The following is a 22,089-nucleotide window of genomic DNA, read 5'->3' on the forward strand; positions in this document are numbered from 1 at the left end:
AGATTCTTTGAAAAGAGTCAATAAAACTGATAAAACCCCAGCCAGACTAATCAAGGGGTGGGGGAGAAGACGACACAAATGAGCAGTATCAAGAATGAAAGAGTGGGTCTCTGTAGACATTAAGGAATAATAAGGGAAATACTGTGCTCTACCCCATGTCCATCGATTTGACAAGTTAGTGAAATGGACTAGAAAAACACAAATCACCAAAATGTACTCAAGAACTAAATAACCCAAATAATCCCCTGTCTATATTAAATAAGTTGACATTGTAGTTTAAAACCTTCTAACAAAGAAAAGTCCAGGTCCAGATGGTTTCACTGGTAAATACTATCAAACATTCAAAAAATAAATAATACTAATTTTATGCATCTCTTCCAGAAAATAGGAGAAGAAATACTTCCCAACTTATTTTATGAGCAACATTATCCTAATACCAAAACAAGACAAAGACATTACAAGAAAAGAAGATTATAGACCAATATCCCACATAAACACAGATATAAAAACCATCAACAAAATAATGTTTATAGCAACATTATTCACAATAACCAAAATGCGGAAACAACCCAAATGTTCAGTGGTGGATGAATGGATAAACAATATGTGGCATATACATATACTGGAATATTATTCAACCAGAATGAAATTCTGATACATGCTATAACATGGATGAACCTTGAAGACTTCATGCAAAGTAAAATAAACCAGACACAAAAGGACAAATACTGTATGATTCCACTTGCATGGAGTACCTAAAATAGTTAAATTCAGAGGGACAGAGAGTAGAATAGTGGTTACCAGGGGCTGGAGAGAGGAGGGAATGGAGAGTTTAATGGGTACAGAGGTTTAGCTTGGAATGATGAAAAAATTCTGGAGATAGATGCAAACACCATGGGTGTACTTAATGCACTGAACTGTACACTTAAATATGGTTAAAATAGTGAGTTTCATGTTATTTATGTTTTACCGCACACACAAAATACTAACAAATTGAGTCCAGGAACATATAAAAAGGATGACGTAGCATTAGCCTTATAGTTTGCAACTGGCTTATCCCCTCCATCCACTATTAGATTTATCTTCCTAAAGCGTAAGTCTGATCAAGTCATTTTCCTGCTCAAAATCTCAAATGCCTACCAAGTAAACATTTTCACCAGGTGTTTAAAGCTTGCTATAGTCAGGTCCCAGTTTACCTCTCTGGCCAAGTGCACCATTACTTTTACACACTTGTCTTCTGTTCTAACCAAACACAACTATATGCTTTCCCAGAATACTCTTTAATTTCTTACCTCCATGCTTTTAAACGTGCTTCTTATTTTTTCCTCCTTGAATTCTCTCCCTCACCCTGACTAATCGCTACCATATTTCAAAATCCAACTGAAATTGGACCTCTCCCTAATGTTTTTATAATTCCTCTATCTAGCTGTGATTTTTTGCTGCAGCATATACTCTCTTTCCTTGACTTTTGTGAGTGTTTATTGAGCATTTGTCTGTTGATACTGATTTTGTGCTGGGTTTTGAGAGTTCAGTAATGACTAAGATACATTCCTTCCCTCTTAGAGTTTACTATCCTAGCACACAAGACAGATATATAAACTAAAACGTTCAAAATGATCTAAATGCTGAGCTGGAAATACACAACAGGCACTTACTAGTACTTACATTTTATCTTACATATATGCCTTAGTTTCTCTACTAGAGTGTAAGCTCCTACAAGGCAAGGTATCCTACTCCCCTGCAACACTTAATTCCTTGCATTAAGTGTGTACTATTAAGTATTTGCAATGAGTACTGAACTGTTTTTATTAGATTTCTTTATTCGAGGTAACCTATAAAACTTAACCAACAACTATTTCTTCAATCTTTTTACTTTTGGAGCATTTTCCAACAGACAATAAATATAACTTAAAGCTCTGGGTGGTTCCTGGATAGAAATTCAAAATACTAAAGAATTTCAGCAGCTTACGTAGGAATTCCTCTGTTCCTCAAGGTTGATTTTATATAGATAGTAGTAGCATTTACCTGAAAGTCCTAGAAATTATTGCAAGTTTTGAGAATTCGTGTATCCTCATCTTGAGAAATTTAATAATTCTAAGAAGAGATATATAATGTAGGAAAATGTTAATCTTGTATGAAAGTTCTTCATGAAACTTTAAGTTTTAAAAAACATTTTATAGAATGTTTCCTTCAAATTGTTTTACTTTTATTGAGACATTCTGATTTGATATTTATGTTTATTCACTGTGCCAAAGTTGGTATTTTAATTATGATACATGAAAACAAGTCATGTTCCTATTTTCCAATGGCCCTGTTAAACCACAGTCTTATGGCTTAAACAGTAAGGTTTATGCTATAGATACTTTATCTGAGAGTTAAATAAGAAATCCTTTTTCCATGTTTATAGATGCAACTGAATCGATAACACTTTATCAAAAATGGTTAAAAACAGGTAGTATTACCAAACAGTAGATTTAAATTGAATCTTGTAAGCATTTACCATAAAAGAAAAAATGATAAGTTGCATCCCATCAAAAGGAAAAATTCATCAAATCAAAAACTTTTCTTCTAAAAATACCTTTTAGAAAATGAAAAGGCAAGCCACAGACTGGGAAAAAATATTTACACTGCATGTATCTGACATAGTACTTACATCCAGAATATATAAATAAGTCTTAAAACTCAGTAATAGGAAGACAAACAACCCAATTTAAAAATTGGCAAAATATTTGGGGCGCCTGGGTGGCTCAGTCAGTTAAGTGTCTGACTCTTGACTTCAGCTCAGTTCATGATCTCAAGATCCTGACACCGAGACCCACACCGGGCTCTGTGCTCTAGTGGAGTCTGTTTCACTCCCCCTCCCTGTGCCCCTCCCCTTGCACTCTCTCTGTCTCTCTCTCTCTCAAATAAATAAATCTTTTTAAAATTTTGGCAAAATATTTAACATTTTACAAAAGAAGGTATATAAATAGCCAATACAGAGATGCTCAACAGTAATCATCAGGAACTTCTAAGTTATTGTGTGTAGCAATTGCTTATTCCTTTTTATTGCTGTGTAGTAGTCCATAGCCTCAAAATAGTGCAGTCTATTAACTTATTCTTCTGTTAGTGGGTATCTGAATTATTTCTAGTTGTGAACTACTGTGAATAAAGTTGTCATGAGGATTCTGGCCCGTGGTGTTTAGGTAGATATATGCACTTACTTATTTTGAGTTTTTACCAACCACTTTATATATAGTATAAAGATGTTTAGCTTTAGTAGATACTGCTGAACAGTTTTCTAAAGTTGTATCCCTATTTATTCCCTTTCCAATAATGTATAAGAGTTCCAATTGTTTCATATCCTTGTCAACACTTGACATTGTTCCTTTTAACTTGAGCTATTTTAGGAGTTCTGAAGTGTTATCTCATTGTGGTTTTAATCTGCATTTTGTCATAACTAATTGTGTTGAGCACTTTTTTATATGCTTATCACACATTGGATGGATAGGCAAATTAAAACTTGCATGAGGATACCACATAACTTAGTAGAGTGGCCAAAATTTTAAAAACTGACATTAACTGAAACTGTCATACATTGATGGTCGGAGGTCGGAGGTCTATGGTCTACCACTGGAGTATAGTTTGACAATTTCTTATAAACTTAAACGTAATTGTCATATGATCCAACAGGTTCCACTTATAGGTATTTACTTAACAGAAATGAAAACGTGTCCACACAAAGACTTTTACTCAAATGTTCATAACAATTTTATTTATAATTGGCAACCCCCCCCAAAAAAACCCTGGAAATAACCCAGATGTCCTTCATCAATAAGTAAATGGACAAGCAAATTTAGTATATCCATATAAGGGAATACTACTTAGCAATAAAAAGGAATGAACTACCAATTGGTTCAACAGCATGGATAAATTTCAAAAACATCCTGAGCAAAAGAAGCCATCTACAAAACAGTATATACTGTATGATCCTATTTATATGAAGTCTAAGAACAGGCAAAACCAATCTATGGTGATGGAAAGCAGAAAACGATTGTGTCTGCTGGGTTGGTGGCGGAAATGGTGTAGTTGTTGCCTGAAAATAAGTGATGACAATGTTTTAGGTCTTGTTTTGGGTGGTTGATTACCTAAGAGTGTATTATTGCCAAAATTCATCAAACAAAACACTTTAAGTTCTGTGCCTTTTATCATATATAAAGTATTGTTCAATTTTTAAAAAAAAGAAATAATTGAACCTTATCAAAGAAGACCTTAAATAAATGAATACTTAAATATCATTGGTGGTCTTTCTGTTTTATCCTGGCATTTATTAACCAGGGCTTCATCTCATCTTGATCTCTTCTTCTAAGTTGATTAGAATGCTATACTAACTCTTCTCAAGTTCGTATCTTGCCTTCCTCAACCTGGTTGTAGAACTGTCCTTATTCTAAAACACATCTCCAGGATTTTAAACAAAATGATACCAAAACCTTTCATGTAATATGACCTCAACTGAAAGTTTTAAGTAATTTGAGGTGATGGAAATAGTTTTGAGTTTCTAGTTTTCAGATTGTTGGGAAGGCTATGACCCCTTTCCTCTGTCTTAGGCCATCTATTTCCTCCACATGGCCAAAGAAGAAAGGTTTCTTTTTGCTGAATATGTGAAAACCTGTACAATGTAATCTTTTTTCCTGAGTGGAAGGAATTAACTTTCCGTTTCCCTTTTAAGAGTCATTTTTTTAAGTCAATTTTCTGGCAGAGAGAAGCCCTAGCATTTCTTCTGCAGTCTTTTTCCTAGAACAAAATATATAGTAAACAATTAATATATGGTAAGCAATTAATAAGATCTTTCTTGATGGCTATTAGAAAGCATATTATGAGGTATAGGCTTTAATTTTTTCCAAAGCTCCAGTTGAAAGGTACCTGGGCATAGCCATAATAAATAATAGCAGCAAGAAAGCCAAATTTGCAAACAAAGGTAGGTCACAGTTTGGAAACATTGCTCACTATACTTTGAATACATGTTGTAAAATGTTTTCTTTTTCAGTATACTGCCATTAATTGATTGGTTATTGATTATCTAGGCTATTGAGAAAGCAGTGGCATGAGTAATAAATTACAGAGACTACATCTTAATATTTTGTCCTGTGGTACCAAATAACCACCGAAAATGAACACATCTAGATAAGAAATAGACACATACAATGTACTTAAAGTAATTCCCAAATCATTTATATTAATTCTAGAATTGTCCTCCATGGACATACATCTGATGTTTTTGTCCAGCTTTGAAGACGTTATGCTTGGGGTAATTGAGAAAGAGCCAAAAGTAGCTCAGCTTTCTGAAATTCCTCCCTGTTGGCCATTTCATGGTAGAGATTGAAAATCCCACCTCTCAGGGTGGCTGGGTGGCTCAGTAGGTTAAATGTCCTACTCTTGATTTCAGCTCAGGTCTTGACCTCAGGGTTCAAGCCCCAGGTTGGGCTTCAAACTGGGCATGGAGCCTACTTTAAAAAAAAAAAAAGAAAAGGAAGGAAGGGAGGGAGGGAGGAAAGATGGAAGGAAGGGAGGGAGGGAGGAAAGGAAGGAAGGGAGGAAAGAAGGGAGGGAGGGAGGAAGACAGGGAGGGAGGAAAGAAGGAAGGAAGGGAGGGAGGAAGGAGGGGAAGAAGGAAGGAAATCCCACCTCTCAAGCTAATAACGCAAAGCAGTAACGGAAGCTGAACTGTGTGGTTGACCCTTGCTGTGGCTGAGGATGTGAAATCTTTTTAAGCCCTCTCCTAGACTTCAGGCCACGTGGAGGAATAAAAGGTCTTACAACTTAACAAATTCTAAGACCTCAAGACTTTATCATCTGTTTTCTTAACCTTCGAATCAGTTCAGGCAATTATTACAAAAGCAATTTGAAAGGTTAAAAGAGAACTCTGTGTAAATTTATTACTGAGAAAATGAAAGTCACATTATCTGCCCACAGATAATTGAGAGTTTATTTTTCCATTCTAAGGTATTTAGTGGTGTACTGATCCTCAAATAGTAGTTCTTAGCCTTCTTTGGGTCACAAATCTCTTTGACAATCTTATGAATTTCCTTCCTGCCTGCACTTGCAATATTTTTTAATTGCCTGTTATGTGTCAGGCATTGTTCGGGGGGGGGGGTGTCTATGCTTTGTACTTGTCTACCTCAAACATGTCTGTTTGCATATATACACATCGTTTGGCATGCATACAACTTTAGGGATTTTACTGAACTCCTGAAGCCCTCTGGAGTCAAGAAACATCTTTAAAGTAATTATATGGCTAAAAATACTTGACATTCTTGCTAGGCAGAATCTTAGTATTTGCAGGAATAAGAAGAGAATGTTCTATTAAGGATCTGTCCAGTGATAAAAGATCCTTAAAGTAAACTCATTCAAATCATGTGCAGTATGGAATGGGGGACAAGGAATTTGACATTTCATATGCAATCAGAATAGGAAACCTATACAGTCTTGCTCTTCTGCTGTATGTGAGAGCACCGTTGGTGCACTAGAGAACCAAAGATTCTTTCTTTTTTCTTTTTTTCTTTCTTATGTTACGTTAGTCACCATACGCAAGGATTCTTTCTACCAGCTGGAAGCCTGTGCTTCTTAGTGACAGAGAAAGACCACCAAAATTTAAAAATTATAATGTGGTCACTGAATCTTACTCTCTCTGTAAGTCTCCTTTACCATTCTAACTGAAAAATGGATCTATTTATTATGCATCATTGCTCAGAAAGCTACTGTGTTTTAATATATGATTAAGGGTCATACATCTACTGTGACTTGAGTGATGAAACTTGTCACTCTGACCTTAACCCAGAATTACTCTTTTGTTCTGTCAATGCTCAGTTCATGTTGAAAGGAAAAGATCTAAACTCTAAAGGATACTATTAATCTAAATAACTGACATCCTATCAATTAAAGAAAGCTCTGAAAAGCCTCACATAAAGCAAAATTTCACTCGTGAGCCACGTGGTATGTCTAGGTTTCATGTTGTTTTTTACTCTATTGAGTTGTGATACCTTGTAGCTCCTTGAAACACACACACACGAGGTGGATAAAAATACTTCTCTTCACCCTGACCACCCAATTTATGCAGCCTCCAGACTTTCATCATTTATTAGTAGGGGACTCACTGGATATAGGGCTGTCAGATGAATTTAACTGGAAATGGTATAAGCATTTCTAAACTTAATTTGCCTTAGCAATCTGGCATGCCTAGATGAAGAACCCATGTGGCAAAGGTGATACACAGATACTATGTGAGAGTGAAATTAAAGTGAAGTCACTTTTATTTTATCCTGAACCATAAACACTTTTAAGATTCTCGACTTCTACCAAAGAAACATCTGCATAGTGATGCTGTTTGGATTCATACACTACGTTTGTGGCTTGGAGATAGAATGTATTTTATATTTTGTTTCTGAGAGCCCAGTTTGGCATGATAGAAGTCTAAATCTTGGCAGAGCAAAAACTGGATTCCAAAACATTCTGAAATGCTTAATGTGTGAAGCATCTTTCAGTTTTCCTACACTACCACAGTGCTTTGCATATAGTAAGTGCTCATTATGGCTACACTGAGTGTTCATATCTGTTCTTTTAGAGTCTGTCTTTTATATTACTGATTTTTGTCCAAAAATCATTTAGAAAATAGTTTCAAATAATCAATTTGAAACTATTGGATTAATTTTCTTCTTAACCTACAAAAGGAAAAATTGCAAATCATCATGTTCTTATGGGTTTTGGAAAAAGAAAACAATTTTAGCCAAGAATTTGTGTTAGAATTATCTTATATTCAGCCTTAGAGCTCTAATTTAATTTAAGTGGGACCAAAACATGATTCAACTATGTATAACATAAAGGGCTTTGGAAAAAGTAGTATCTCCTATATCCATAATTCTAAATAAAGTCAAATTGGAAAAAAGTACAGAAACTCTGGCTCACTTTCCTTCAATCAAGAACAGTATTCAGTTCCTCGTGGAAGGCCAACGCCATATAAAATCTTAGAAATTTTTCATTGATCATATACATTATAGGTAGGGTACTTTCAGCAAAGCTATTCCTATGATTCTTAAATACTTGGTTAAATAATCTGATTAAAATATGAGGAAGTCTGCTTTTCATTGGAACAAGTTTTGACCTGTAGAAATACTCTTATGTTTAGGTTAAACATGTATTTTTTGCAAACTACAGTTGTATGAGATAAGACTTACTTTGCTACATTGAGATTCACTTAAGATAGTACGTTTTCAATGTGTTGCTGGAATAATTGACATTGCGTATAAATCTTAGGTTTTTAAGATAATTTAGGTACTTGTACATGTAAGCTTCAGATTACTATTATCAGACACGACTGGAATTTGAATTATTTTTTTCTGCTAGATTGAAGTACTATTAGTTATACTCTGAAGATAAATGCATGTGATTTTGCAGATTAATTGCATTCTTTGAGCTCTTAGTTGCCAGGGCCTGACAGGTATTCAATCAGGAAGACTGGTATATGGTAGAATTGTTGTAATAATAAATACACATAAAATGAATACATTAGTGCTTGCATAGTGCTGGATCAATAGAAATATACAATCCTAGGGAGCTCGTCCCCTAATGACAAAATTCCATCAACATTACTAATGCCTAAGGTTACCAAATGTTTAAAGCTAAATAAACTCCAGTTAGAAAGAGAAGTAAAGGAGCACTGTAGGATCCCCATGCTGTAATCCCTGGTAGAGGTTGTGATCGCTGAATACAGAGGATCTAGGCATCTAGTCTGTGATGTGTAATTAGCCCAGAATATGATAACTACTAATATTAGCATTACAAGGAGAATTGATAATATAGGATCTTGAAGTCTGATTTCAGTTCAACTCAGCAAATACTTGTTGATCTCTACCACATGCCAGCCATTATGCTGGAGCTCATAGTCGAGTGGAGGAAACAGTTGTGTAAATAATTATGGTGTGTGCTCAATTTTTTTTTTTTTTTGGTCCAAGGATATCCAGAAATCTACAGGAACAACAGAGAAGTTGAGGCTCTTTATCCCTAGAGGAATGGGAAAACCTGAGTCTTCAGGAGGACTCTTAGCTCAGAGAGGGGGAAAGACACTTTGGGGAACCCATGTTTGTTATTTGCGGTCTAGGAAATTTTGAAACTAATCAGCAGGATTATGAACAAAAAGAAAATACAAATGTAAATGACCAACAAAACAGAATAAGTTGTTCCTATTTATATTTATTATTACCGATGACTTTTTCTGCTTCCTAGTTTTTTAAATGGTTATTTACTCTGTTAAATCTCTTAAATTAAAGGAACTTTCCCCTGAAATAAATAAAATTAGGAAGTTAGTGTATCATGAAAAAGATTCCATCTGGCCTTTCATGAGCTTGAGGCCAGTAGCAGACCTCTGGAGTCTCATTTTGGGAGGATAATGACCTCTGTGGAGATTAGGAAGGCCTAATGACATAACGCGCGTTTGTTATAACAAAAACTTTTAAAAAGATAAATCCATCCTTTTCTTTCAAAATAATAAATGCTAGTTTATAGTTGGAGATGCATATTAATTTAATCCAAATTAGTTTAATGCTTTAGTTGAGAGATTGTTTCTGTTGTTGCTGTTTATGGCATTAACTTTCTAATGAAGTTAACTTATTTAGAGAAAAGGTTGTTCTACTTCACAGTATTTATTTAGGTTTTCTACTGTTTCTCCCAAAATGTTCATGAGGATTAGTTACCCATAAAATAGAAACTGCTTCCCATCTACTGTGAACTTTCCAATATTTTGAGATCACGGGATCACTGATTTGTGAGGTGCAGTAAAACTATGTCATATGAAAAGAACCAGACCAGGGGCCAAAGATAACAGTGCTATGTAGACTCTCTATGGCCAGTGAAGAGTTTGTTTTACAAGATTGTGTCCGTGTTTGGTCAGTAGAGCTGAGGCAAAAGGTAAATGAAAGAACATTACTTTAAAGGCATTAAAGAACATGAGGAAGAAAAACATTATTAGTGCAAAGCATTCCAAATGGGGTAGAAGTACAGAGTCAAGATGGAGCCGCCAAACATAGCTTGTGTTTCCCATCTGTGGCTGCCAGGACATGGGCGGTGTGATTGCTGTCCTAGCACTCACTGCTATCAAAGTATGGCCAATACTAGAAGCCTCAGAATCCCCCCTTTCCTCCCTCTCCTTTCCTTCCTTCCACACTCATCTCCTTCCTCCCTTCCCTCTCGCCTTTTTTCCTCTTGAGAGTCCATATGAAGCTCGGTTTTAGAAAAGCCTCATTCCTGTCTCTTATAACCAAACCTAGAACTCAAATTAAAACTTGATTCAGTCTTATTTATTTCATTTGTAAGGCTGGGGGAGGAACATATTTCAGAGCAAACAGATGGAACCAGTCAAGACGTCTTTGGCTAAATCATTTCACCTTGTGAGACCACACATTCCTCGTTAGTGAAATAAGCAATTGAACTGCACACTTCTCAGCTGCCTTCCAGTTCTAAAACTTCACAGTTCTAACTTTCTAATTTCTTAGCTACCTTGTGGTCTTTCAGGGCGTAGTAGCTGTGCATGCTTACTACCAAATACCAGTAACCAGTCATCATCAGCTGGTCAATCTTACAGAAACTAGATAAATGGTACCATAAATCAAGAAATATATTTGAGTGAAGTCTCAAAAACAAGTGTTTACATCAAATGTATGATTAGATGTTCTTGGTTCTTACATTGGGATTATTATTCCACTCATTTGGGAAAAACTTGATCAAAGGAATGGGGTTTGAAGGAATTTTAAAATTTTGGTTTATCCTTAAGTGCGCAGAAGAGATTTGTGTGATTTACGCTGCCACATTTCCATAGTTTTCCTAGTGAAAAAAGAGAATTTAAATGCCTTCTTAACTGCATTCCGACTAAGAAATATATATCCCTATGCTTTTGAGTGAAATTATTGCTGGAGGGGGAGAGCATTACCAAATCAGATGTCCTTCTCATGCCTATTTAAACTTTACCTATGTATTTATGTATTATCTACTTCCTAACTGTGTGGAAATATGCTTTATGTTTTAAAGTTGCACAAATATTAGCATGAATCCTTGTTAAAAGATTGCTAGCTACCATTCATGATTTGAGTTGAAAGATATTTTGGGTAAAATATGCAAAAAATGATAAATGTCTTAAAAGAACAGATTGTATAGAAATATTTGCTAGGAACATAACCTAGATGAGGTAAATCCCCAAAGATCATCCAGAATGAACTAACGCTCCATGCTAATAAGAATCCAGGAGTTCTAGATGAATGTGCACTTAAGACCATTTTCATATTGCCTCTGATGACCTCTTAACTAACCTCTTAACATTTTATCAGCTTTAGATCTTTCTGCTGAAGAAATTTAAAAAGAAGAAAATACCATCATCAGATACAACCACCTTGCTCTGTCTGTCACCTGTGTGTACCTATGATATTCAGACATGAAATCTAATAGGGAGATTTTGCTTTCCTTAATCATCCACACAGAATTAAAAGAAAAAGGGAAGATTGATGTTTCAACAGCTACGTAAGGGCAATATTACCTTGCCTGTTGCCCCAAACACTGGTTTTGTTTCTGATTGAGAATTTCCAAAGCATGAGAGACCAAGACAGTGCAGTTTTAGGCAAGATTTCGCAACTGTGCCGTTGAAATGTCCTGTATTAAATACGAAGAGGACTGCCAAAAAGATGAGTCCTTATGCCACACATTCTAGACATCATTAAAACATTCTGGAGTACATTTCAACCTGTTCTTCCCATTCTTTACCCCACTTTGGGTTTCTTACCTCCAGGAGGAATGTAGAAGCAGTTGAGTTGAGCTTCATGCACCAAAGTGCCCTTAAACTTCACCTCGGCTTCGGAGGCGGGGTGACTGGGAAGTGGCTGGTATGCAGGTGCAGCAGGCTGGCCGAAGGCTCGAAGCATGGTGAACTTCCAGATGTGTACTAATAGGTCAATGTTTTAAAGTAAATAAATATCCTCCTCGCGAGCTTCCCTCCTGGTGATTTCTCAAAGCCCAGAAGTCATTCCCACAGTAACGTGTCAGCGTCCCACAGGTCCCTGCAAATTCAGGTCACGGTGATTACTTTATCAGGCTTAGAATTCGAAAAACCACGCCTTCTTTTTGGGTTCTTTTCAACCGAGTTTTTTCTTCCTTGCCTGCGTGCTCACTGCCTCCCTAAGGATGGGCCTCTCACCCAGTGGCTTTTACAGGAAAACTGGGATTGAAATGTGAAGTTAATGGTTTCTGTCAGCCTGTCAGCTCATCACCTCCCTGAGGCATGATGATCTCTGGTTTTTATATATCACCACGAGCTGCTTTGATATACCCTCTCGTGCGGGAAGAGTGATAGGTTTGTCCAGGGCTTGGGAGACCTGGGACCTAAGAGGCAGAAAACTTCGGTTGGAATGCATGTTCACGGAACCGCGGCCCCTCTCCTGCTGGAATGTAACGCAAGTCGCAAAACTATTTTAAGGAGAAAAAAGTTAGGCCTGGTTTGACATTTTATCTTGGTGCTACCCTTCAGGAGCCAGGACTGTTGGTAAATCTGGTTTTTTTCTCCACTGACTAGTTAGATTTTACGTTCAAACCAAATATTAACGAGGATGAAAAATGCTATTTCAAAAGGAGCCCATTTTACTCTTGAAGTCATGTTGTTTTAGAGATAAATAGGTCCAAAAGAAATCTCCTCAAAGTCTTAAATAGTCATTACAAACCTGGTCTTCCCTTCATTCTGCGCTGACATCTGAAAGATGTTTTCATAGCATTTTTCCTCCCTAAATCTACATTTCAGTTATCTCATGATAATGACATTGTCAAACTGCTTTTCTGTTTGTATCAACAGTTTCCTTGGCATCCAGCTCTTAGGAAAACCGAATTCCTTATGTCAGATGCCACAAATGTGTAACAGCAAACAAACAAACAAAATGACACTCAGAACATTTCTGCTAATGTATCCTACAGACCAGGCACAAATGGCTGGTTCCCCACTGCCACTGGGCCTGGGGCTTCTTAGTCACGCTGTGTTTTTCTCTCCTGCTACCTACCACCTTTCTTTCCTGATAGTTTTGGAAAACCCAGTCTCCCAGGAAAGGAAGTTATCACTGTCACCAAAAAAGTAGACTCAGCTGTTAGCTTTATAACTAAAATTAAAACCACCGTAAGACACAAACATATTCAGATTTATTGGCTTTGAATGTCGGTGATCTGTTGTACTTATGCTTCCAAGGACACAAGCCGAGGTGGGTTAGTGTGTCACAGTGTGTGTAGGCAGTCAGAGTAGGACCTTAGTGTGGATGGACTGCTAACAATCTTGAATGAAAAGTTTTAAGATACACATTTAATGATCTTGAGACAAAAGAATTTCTTTTTCATAGTAAGGCTCGCTTTGCATATAGGCTTCAGAACTCAGGTTTTTTTCAAAAGATTATCAATGTATTAAAGAGGAATATGTGTACGTATTTCTAAGAGGATAAAATGGTTCTATTCCAGAAAATGCTGGAGGGTTCTTTCCATTCTTTTTCTTCCCTCTTCACATGTAGGTTGGTAAGAAACCCTGGCACACTAATCATACAAAAAGTTTAAAAAACCCCGTTGCCACCTTTTGGCAAGTGAGTAATTCAGATTTATGGGGTTCCTTTTAAAAAAAATATCTGCCTAAAATAGCACTAAGAAGACATTTCCTGAAGCTTTTGTTATCTGAATCATTACTGACAAGAAGCAGAAATCCCACACTGAGGCATTGGTCAGGTAGGTGGGGAAAGAGTTGTCAAAGTATCACAGCTGTTTTAATGACCAAATAATACTCATAGAATTAAATATTTTAAATGTTTAAATTTTAAAAAGTTTTTCCTTTAAAAAATATGTTTTGTTGGTTTTCATTGTCCTATCATAACAATGCCGCTGTTTTCAATGAAGCGTTTGAAAATGTGTCTGTAGCTAATGTGTTGTTTATATGATTAATAGCACCAGACCCTCAACTAGATCTTTATAAATGTATTTTGGAACTGTTTAGCCTTTGCTATAAAAATGATGTAGATAGGCACATACTAAAGTATACAATTTATTTGAAAATTGTTAAATGAATCCGTAGCTCCATTATACCACATTTTTCTTTCATTACTAAATGATTAAGTCATGGTCGCATCTCATCTTTCAACAGCTGTAAATTTCCCATACAGGCATTTTGAAGTCAGAGATTTGTTATTGAATTTTACTTTTTCCTGCACTGTGTCCTAACTAAGAGCTTACAAAGCCAGTTTTTCAGTGAACATATTCCTGGGAGGAGGAGGAGGAGGTGGAGAAGGAGGAAGAGAGGTTTCCAGGCCTAATTTTGTGCATCAGGTTTCTGGATACTTCTCAATAAAGATGAAATATGTGTATAAATGGGCAAATGGAGTCTGGGCAGTAAGGTTTAAAAGCCAGGAGTTTAGAAATTCTGGTTTCATCCTCAATCTGTATAGATTCATTTAAGAAGCATTTGCCCAATGCCTGTTACTTTCAGGTGCTATATTGTTAAGGACAGTGCACTTTATTGGGGGGAGGTATGTGTCCCTGTGTATGCATAAGACCACTCCAGAGTTCTGTGTGGTCTTAGACAATTCCAACCCTAGGTTTTCAAGCTTAAACTCGAGTGATTGGTTTCATCCATAAGTATGTGTTTTCTTTAAGTTGGAAAGGGAATTTCTTTCCATTTTGTAATTTTGAAGGTCCTCATAATTTGTTTGATACGTTTTTTGCAGTGTCCATTTATGGGATTTGGTTTTACGATAAAGAAGAATGCCAAAGAATTGCAGAGCTTATGAAAAAGTAGGTGCTGAAAGGCTAAGTATTTTTCTGGACATGATGCTTTCATTTGTGTTTCTCGGTGTATCTCCACTATACTCTTAGCAGAATGTAGCTCTTACAGCAGTCCTTTCCACCGTGGCTAGGAAGACATTTACTCTCACTTAAATGAAAAAGTCACAACTTTTTACATTTTACTAGGTTATCATGTAGAACAGTTCACCTCATTTTTGTTCTGCATGTGTGAAATATCTATAATATGAATTGTTGCAGATGGTAGTTTTCTTCAATATTTTCCTCATTTGTAAATTAGCAGGGTTTTTTCTCTGAAAAGTTATTGGTATAGCTGTCAGTAAAAAGAAAATTCGGAACATTTTAAAGGCTGCTACACATTCTCTAAGATCTTTCCTTCCTGCCCTAAACACTTTCCTTTAACTGCATATCCTTGGTCGTGGAAGCAGAGTTTCTTGCCGTCTCAAATGCTGTGAGTACTTAGGATAGACTTTATTTTCAATCTTGTTGGAAATATCGAAGTTAATGTTCGTTTAGTGATCAATAGGCAGTCCCTTTTTTAATTTATTTTTTATTTCTTTTTAAATTTTATTTTATTATGATATGTTAGTCACCATACAGTACATCATTAGTTTTTGATGTAGTGTTCCATGATTCATTGTTTGCAAGTCTCTTTTTTTTTTAATCTCTTGATAACCTTGTGGTTTGTCTCGCCTGCATTTTGGGACACTTAAATCGGGGTCTTGGCTCCCTGGCTGCATTGAGAGGGCAGCCCAGGTAAGTGTGCTGTCTCCTCTGTGACTGGTCAACTCTTTGACCAGTTCTTGAGCCCCGAGGCTGCTCCCTGTGAGGCAGTTATGTCCCTGCTTTCTGGAGGTGGTTTAGAGCCTCAGAATGAAATGAGTTTCCTACACATGCTGTATGTCAGCCCGTGATAGGCTCTGCCGAGCACACAGTATGGCTGCTGCCCACGCAGATTTGACAAAACATCTCCATCTGTAAAAGAACCATTTTCTGATTTTAAATCCTGGGGCAATGAAATGACTAAAAAGTGACCCTCAAAAATGAAATGTGGGGAACACTTTTTTATAAATAGGTATCTGAAAATCTAGTGATAGCTAATTGTAGGTAACCAGCTCACGTTGCGGATGGTGATTAAGTGTGTTCAAACTGGTATTTACCCCTATAACAACTAGGTCCTAACACATTCATGTTATTGTAAACTGTACAACGGATAATAATAGCAGGATTTCATATAGATGAAAAAATACCCTGTGTCTCAGCCAAGAGCCCCTGTTCAAACTGTTAGCATTCTGCAGTAATTACTTAACAGCTGGGGCAGGAAATTGATTGTTGACTAGCAATAAGCAGCTGATATGTGTGGATTCCGAGCCCTTCCTCAGTTAGTATTAGATCTCCCAGTAAGTTCTCAGATGTCTTTTACCATAAATGACATGGCCGTTTTAAAAATTTGAGCTGAAAATCAAAGCACACAAAAGAAAAAGTGTCTTTCTCCATGTTACCTGGCACCATGTAGGAGCGATCTGGTCTCTCTCCTGTATTGTCTTCAGGAAAACAGAAGACACTCTTCGTTGCTCCATTTTGTTTTTTAAATGCCCCCCTTCTAGAATGGAATCTCTGCTGTTTATAAATTGCCAGAGGAGTATAATATTTGAGTTGCTGAGATCAATTTTGCTTTGACTACAAGGGACCTTGAAACAAGGAAGGGGAGGGATCTTGATTTGCCACGCGGTTTGCTCAATGTTTGAGAACTCTAAATTGGGTTTCCTCAGCAATTAATGAGTCCTTTCAAATGCTCTAAATGAGGAGTTGGCAAACTTTTCTGAAAAAAAAACCCAGATAGTGAGTGTTTCAGGCCTTGGGAGGCCATAGTCTGTCACAACTGCTCAGCTCTGCAGTCATGGTGTGAAAGCTGGCTGTAAATGTAAATGATACATAAACCAGTAAGTGTGGCTGTTTGTAACTTTCTTTACAAAAACACATGGTGCATCGGATTTGGCCTGCAGGATCGTTTGGCCACCCTTCCTCTGGGTTCATACATGTATTCTCTATCAGAACCTCAACTCTCAGTTTTCTTCTTTCACTTCCTAAGCAGTCTTACTTCTATTATGACTATAACAAGATAAAAAACAAGTGGGGACGCCTGCGTGGCTCAGTGGGTTAAGCATCTGCCTTCGGCTTAGGTCATGATCCCAGGGTCCTGGGATGGAGCCCCGCATTAGTCTCCTTGCTCAGCAGGGAGCCTGCTTCTCCCTCTCACTCTGCCTGCCGCTCCCCTGCTTGTGCTCTCTCTCTCTCTGACAAATAAATAAATAAAATCTTAAAAAAAAAAAGTTAAAAACAAGTGGGTGAGAATTAGATGGTTTTAAAAGCCATTTGTGTTGAGTTCATTCTTCTTGTGTGGATTTTCCCCTCTATTTTTCTAGCCTAACTCAGTATGAACAGTTGAAAGCCCATCAAGGAGGTGGAGCAGGAAACTCCCCAATGATCCTCAATTCAGGAGAGGGCAAGGAAGTAGATATCGTAAGAATGCTCACCAAGGCCAAAGATGAATACACCAAGGTGAGTTTTTGTCTTCCTTTGTGAAACATACTTAAATCCTACAGTGGTAATATGCTTGTGGGAAAGGGTTAGTGCTATTATTCCTTCCACCAGACAAAATCGAATTAAAAATTAAATCTCTATTTGGTTTTAGCAAGCTAAAGAATACCATTTATTTTAAGTGGATTAAAAGGTAGTCTAAGAAATCAGCAGCCTTCCTACATACAAATAGTATCCAATCAGAAGGTTTACTAGAAGGCCCCATTTACAGCAAGAACTATTAATATAATGTTCTTTGGAATAAAATTAGCAAGAAATGAGCAAAACCTGTATGAAGAAAACTTTTAAACACTCCTGACAGGCATAAAAATAGACTTGAACAAATGGGAAGCTATGTCCTGATCTTAGAGAAGAAGATAAAACTTAAAGCTCTCACTTGTGTTTAATCTGCAAATTTAAGATGATTCCTAAACAAATACAGACTAGTTTCTTTTCTTCTTTCTTGGAGCCAGACAGGTTGATTATAAGGTTCATATGGAGAAATATACAAGAAAGAATAGCAGGGAAAACCTTGACAAACGAGCAATATTGGATGGGCGAGAAGGGGGAGAAAGCTCTACCTATCTGATATTAAGGCATAATAAGTGCCTACGCACTTAAAACAGTATGGTCTTGATGGTAGTGATGCATAAACAGCCCGATAGACCAATAGGACTGGTGGGAAAGTCCAAATGACACGCCAGTGTATATAAAATTTAGGACGTGATAAAGATGAAAATCTCAAATCAGCTGTTTGGATACTTAAATAAATGATATTGGGACAAGTGGTAGCCACTTGGAAAAATACAAAATTGGATTTGTACCTTATACCAGGATAAATTCCAAATGTATTAGAAATGTAAATGTTAAAAATAAAACCATTCAAATACCAGAATGAAATTTATATGGATTTCTTTGTAATCTGGAAAGGAGAAATCTTCCTAAACTCTGCCTTAAAACCCAAAAGCAATTAATTCAACTACATAAAAATAAAAAAAAAATAAATGTTTTGCCTGGTTAAAAAAAAAAAACCACAAGCAAAGTGAAAAGATATGTAAAACTGAGAAATATTTTTACCTAAGTAATAGGAGGAGGGTTAATTTCCCAATTTTATAAACTGCTATTATAAAAATTGAGAAGTAAAAGATTAACACCCTCTAGAAACTTGGGGAAAAAGAAAATTAAGAAAAAAAGACAAAACCTAGAATTTGAAAACTAGCTGAAATAAGTGTACATAACTGAATATCATATTATGACAGTAGAAAAGAAATTGGGGAGTGACTTCAGAACCCCTTATTTGGACTAAACACCCTTAGACAAAAAGAACTGCAAAGAAATTGTAAATCATTAAGTGGTTTTTATTGTTAATGGCAATATTGGCATTGTAATTTTTCAGCTGTCATGGATATAATAAATGCGTATGTTTATGCAGTCAGAACAAAACCTTCAGTGTAAGAGAAAATATTAAGTTAAAGCCTTATATAATGTGTTTTTTTTTTTTTTAAGATTTTATTTATTTATTCGACAGAGATAGAGACAGCCAGAGAGAGAGGGAACACAAGCAGGGGGAGTGGGAGAGGAAGAAACAGGCTCATAGCGGAGGAGCCTGATGTGGGGCTCGATCCCATAACGCCGGGATCATGCCCTGAGCCAAAGGCAGATGCTTAACCGCTGTGCCACCCAGGTGCCCCAAAGCCTTATATAATGTTAAACTTTAAGTGGAAATGTTAGAGTTCATATTTTGTTTCTTAAATATGTAGTTACTAACCTTTTCCCTGAAGAAACCTAGAAATAAGTGACAACTCAGCAGCAATAAGCACCTCTGGCCCCCAGATTATTGTTTCTAAATACTACCCCCCCCCCAAAAAAAAAAAAAAAGTTATCAGGGCCTTTAAAGAAATTCCCAATTCCATGTCTGGGATGGGAAAATCAAACAAACAGGGTCACGTGAAAGGGGCTCAGTAGTCAACTTGAAGGGACCACTGACTTAAACATCAAATTCTAACATCAACAAGAAAGACTATTGAAACACACTGAGTATAATCTGTGAGTTCATGGTGATGAGTGAGCAAGCAGACCAAAAATGTAAAACAGAACAAAAAGTAATTATTGGCTATTCTTGGAGGTACTAGGACACCAACTCCTTCCTCTGAAAATCAGTTGTTAATGGAAAGGAATTAAGCATTTACCCTGCCTGACCAGTAGAGACAAATTTTCAGAGTAACCACATAATCCTGGTTGATGAGGGAAAGTTCTTTGCTACCAAAGAATTCCAGCTATTAAATGTAGATGAGATGATAGAACTTAAAACCACACTAGTAAATAAGTGATTCAAGCAATGGATCATTAGTAATAATATTATGAGAGAGGTTGATGGAAATTTGACCATGAAAATCATTCTACCACCACATGAGCCCACTGACCAGCGCTATTAAAAGTTGGATAATCAGGGGCGCCTGGGTGGCTCAGTCGGTTAAGCGTCTGCCCTTGGCTCAGGTCACGTTCTCAAGGTCCTAGGATCAAGTCCCATGTTGAGATCTCTGCTCAGCAGGGAGTCTGCTTCTCCCTCTCACTCTCCCTCTGTGGTCTCTCTCTCTCTCAAATAAATAAATAAAATCTTAAAAAAAAAAAAGTTGGATAATCAGACATCATGTGTCTCCTAATGTGATACAATGTGAAATATGTAGCCCCACCTTGAAATATATATTGTTGATCCTGAATCTTTTTTTAAATTTTTTATTTAAATTTTTATTAAATTCAATTTAGTTAACACATAGTGTATTATTAGTTTCAGGGTAGAATTAGTTTCAGAATTCATCAGTCACATACGACACCCAGTGCTCATTACATCGAGGGCTCTCCTTAATGCCTCTCACCCAATTATCCCTTCCTCCTACCCCCCTCCCCTCCAGCAACCCTCAGTTTGTTCCCGAGAGTTAAGAGTCTTATGGTTTGCCTCCCTCTCTGTTTTCATCTTATTTTATTTTTCCTTCCCTTCACCCATGTTCATCTGTTCTGTTTCTTAAATTCCACATACGAGTGAGATCATATGGTATTTGTCTTTCTCTGACTGACTTATTTCGCTTAGCATAATACCCTCTAGTTCCATCCACATTGTGAGCTTTCTTAAACTTACTAGTTTACAGAAAATGAAAAGGAGGAGGGGGGAGGGCAGGCAGAAAACAAATTAAATGGCACCACAAGAAAGCAATCAGAAAAGTCCTGAATGAAGTGGGACATGCTAAAGGACAACCGGCCAGATTTCTCCAACATGCTTTGACTTGATGCTTTGACTTGATGGTTGACTTACCCTTGATTGGTAGACTGTGAGCTCCTTGAACACAGAGAACACCCTGTCTCCATCTTCATCAGCTTAGTTTCCTTCAATGTTCCCGGCACATGTGTGCCACATAAATGGTTGTTGATTGACTCAATGCATATGAATATGAATTAATCACAGTTTCATTGTCCTTCCATCAGAGGGCCTGGACAGAGATGCTTGAATCCCAGATGTGGTCAGTAACAACGTTTCTGTATTAGTTTTCCATTTAGCTTAATTCTTCAGCAGCTGTTAAAAGACTTCCTAATGACTTGGCAACTATCAATTAATTATACTTTACCTAATTGTACTCTGTTAGGCACACTAAAGATCAATCTTAAATGGTGACATTTTTGCCCTCCAGGAATGTAGGTTCTGTGAGGACAGCATAACAGTGGCCAATAAATAATAAATGCAAATACTGAACAAAAATTATTTTCTTTCTTTCCCTCCCTCCTCTCAGCACACACACACATATTGTATTATTTTTATTTTATGATGTTTTGACATCTTGAAAGTCTTCTGATCGGGGCCAGAATTCTCCTCCCTGGGCTAGCCAATATTTTTTTTATAAGTAGGCTCCGTGCCCAGCGTGGAGCCCACCACAGGGCCTGAACTCAGCACCCTGAGATCAAGACCCACGCTAAGATCAAGAGCTGTCTCCTTAACCGACAGAGCCATCCAGGTTCCCCTAGGCTAGTTAATTCTTAGAGATAGCAAAGGGCCCAAAGGCTGCCTTTGTCATGCAAATGAGCCATCCAGAGCCTTCCTCCTCCATTTGGCCCTGGCACCCCCGGAGGCAATATTCCTCTGCCTTAATCATCTCAGGTCAGGGGACTAGGGACCACCCTATAGTTCAAAACCTACTGAAAATTATCCAAACTAGCCAATCCTAAAGTGCAGAAACTCCCAACAGAGGCTCTAGCCTTGGCTCTCCCCTTGCTCCTGCTTTCTGTCTCCGGCCCACCCTGAGGTTTCCGCATGCTTCCTGTTGCTAGGACCTATGAGGATATTTGTTTCCTGAGCCTCCCCATTGCCCTCTAGCTGCACCTGACTGTCTCATAAAAGAACACGGAACACACACACACAAACGCTAATATGTGGTTTTGGAGACTTCAATTAAGCCATGGCTTTATACTGTACCGATAGCTTGCAGTGTTTACCCCACACTTTCTTTGCCTTTCAGAATCTACATACTCTTCAGGGCCCAGTTAAAATTCCACTTTTTACAGAGTTTTCCCAGATCTCTTCATTCAGATTAATTATTCTTTCCAATGAACTCACCAGTCTGTTACTATTTGGAATGTATTTTGCTCTTCCTCATTTATTAAAGTTAAGTCACCTTCTTCCACTGTAAA

The 22,089-nt window shown here is 37.2% G+C and overlaps 1 protein-coding gene across 4 annotated transcripts in view; it reads left to right on the forward strand.

Annotated features, from left to right (window-relative positions):
- The window catches only part of DCP1B (decapping mRNA 1B), a 56,630-nt gene that overhangs the window by 19,754 nt on the left and 14,787 nt on the right, over window positions 1-22,089 (forward strand). For all 4 annotated transcript variants that reach the window (XM_026502746.4, XM_026502748.4, XM_044385332.3 and 1 more), the window contains 2 exons: window positions 14,757-14,823; window positions 17,259-17,394. In XM_026502746.4, the coding sequence (XP_026358531.1) occupies window positions 14,757-14,823; window positions 17,259-17,394 (203 nt within the window). The remainder of the gene's footprint in view (window positions 1-14,756; window positions 14,824-17,258; window positions 17,395-22,089) is intronic.

The sequence above is a fragment of the Ursus arctos genome, unplaced genomic scaffold (genome assembly GCF_023065955.2).
Source record: "Ursus arctos isolate Adak ecotype North America unplaced genomic scaffold, UrsArc2.0 scaffold_26, whole genome shotgun sequence".
Taxonomy (NCBI): Eukaryota; Metazoa; Chordata; class Mammalia; order Carnivora; family Ursidae; genus Ursus; species Ursus arctos.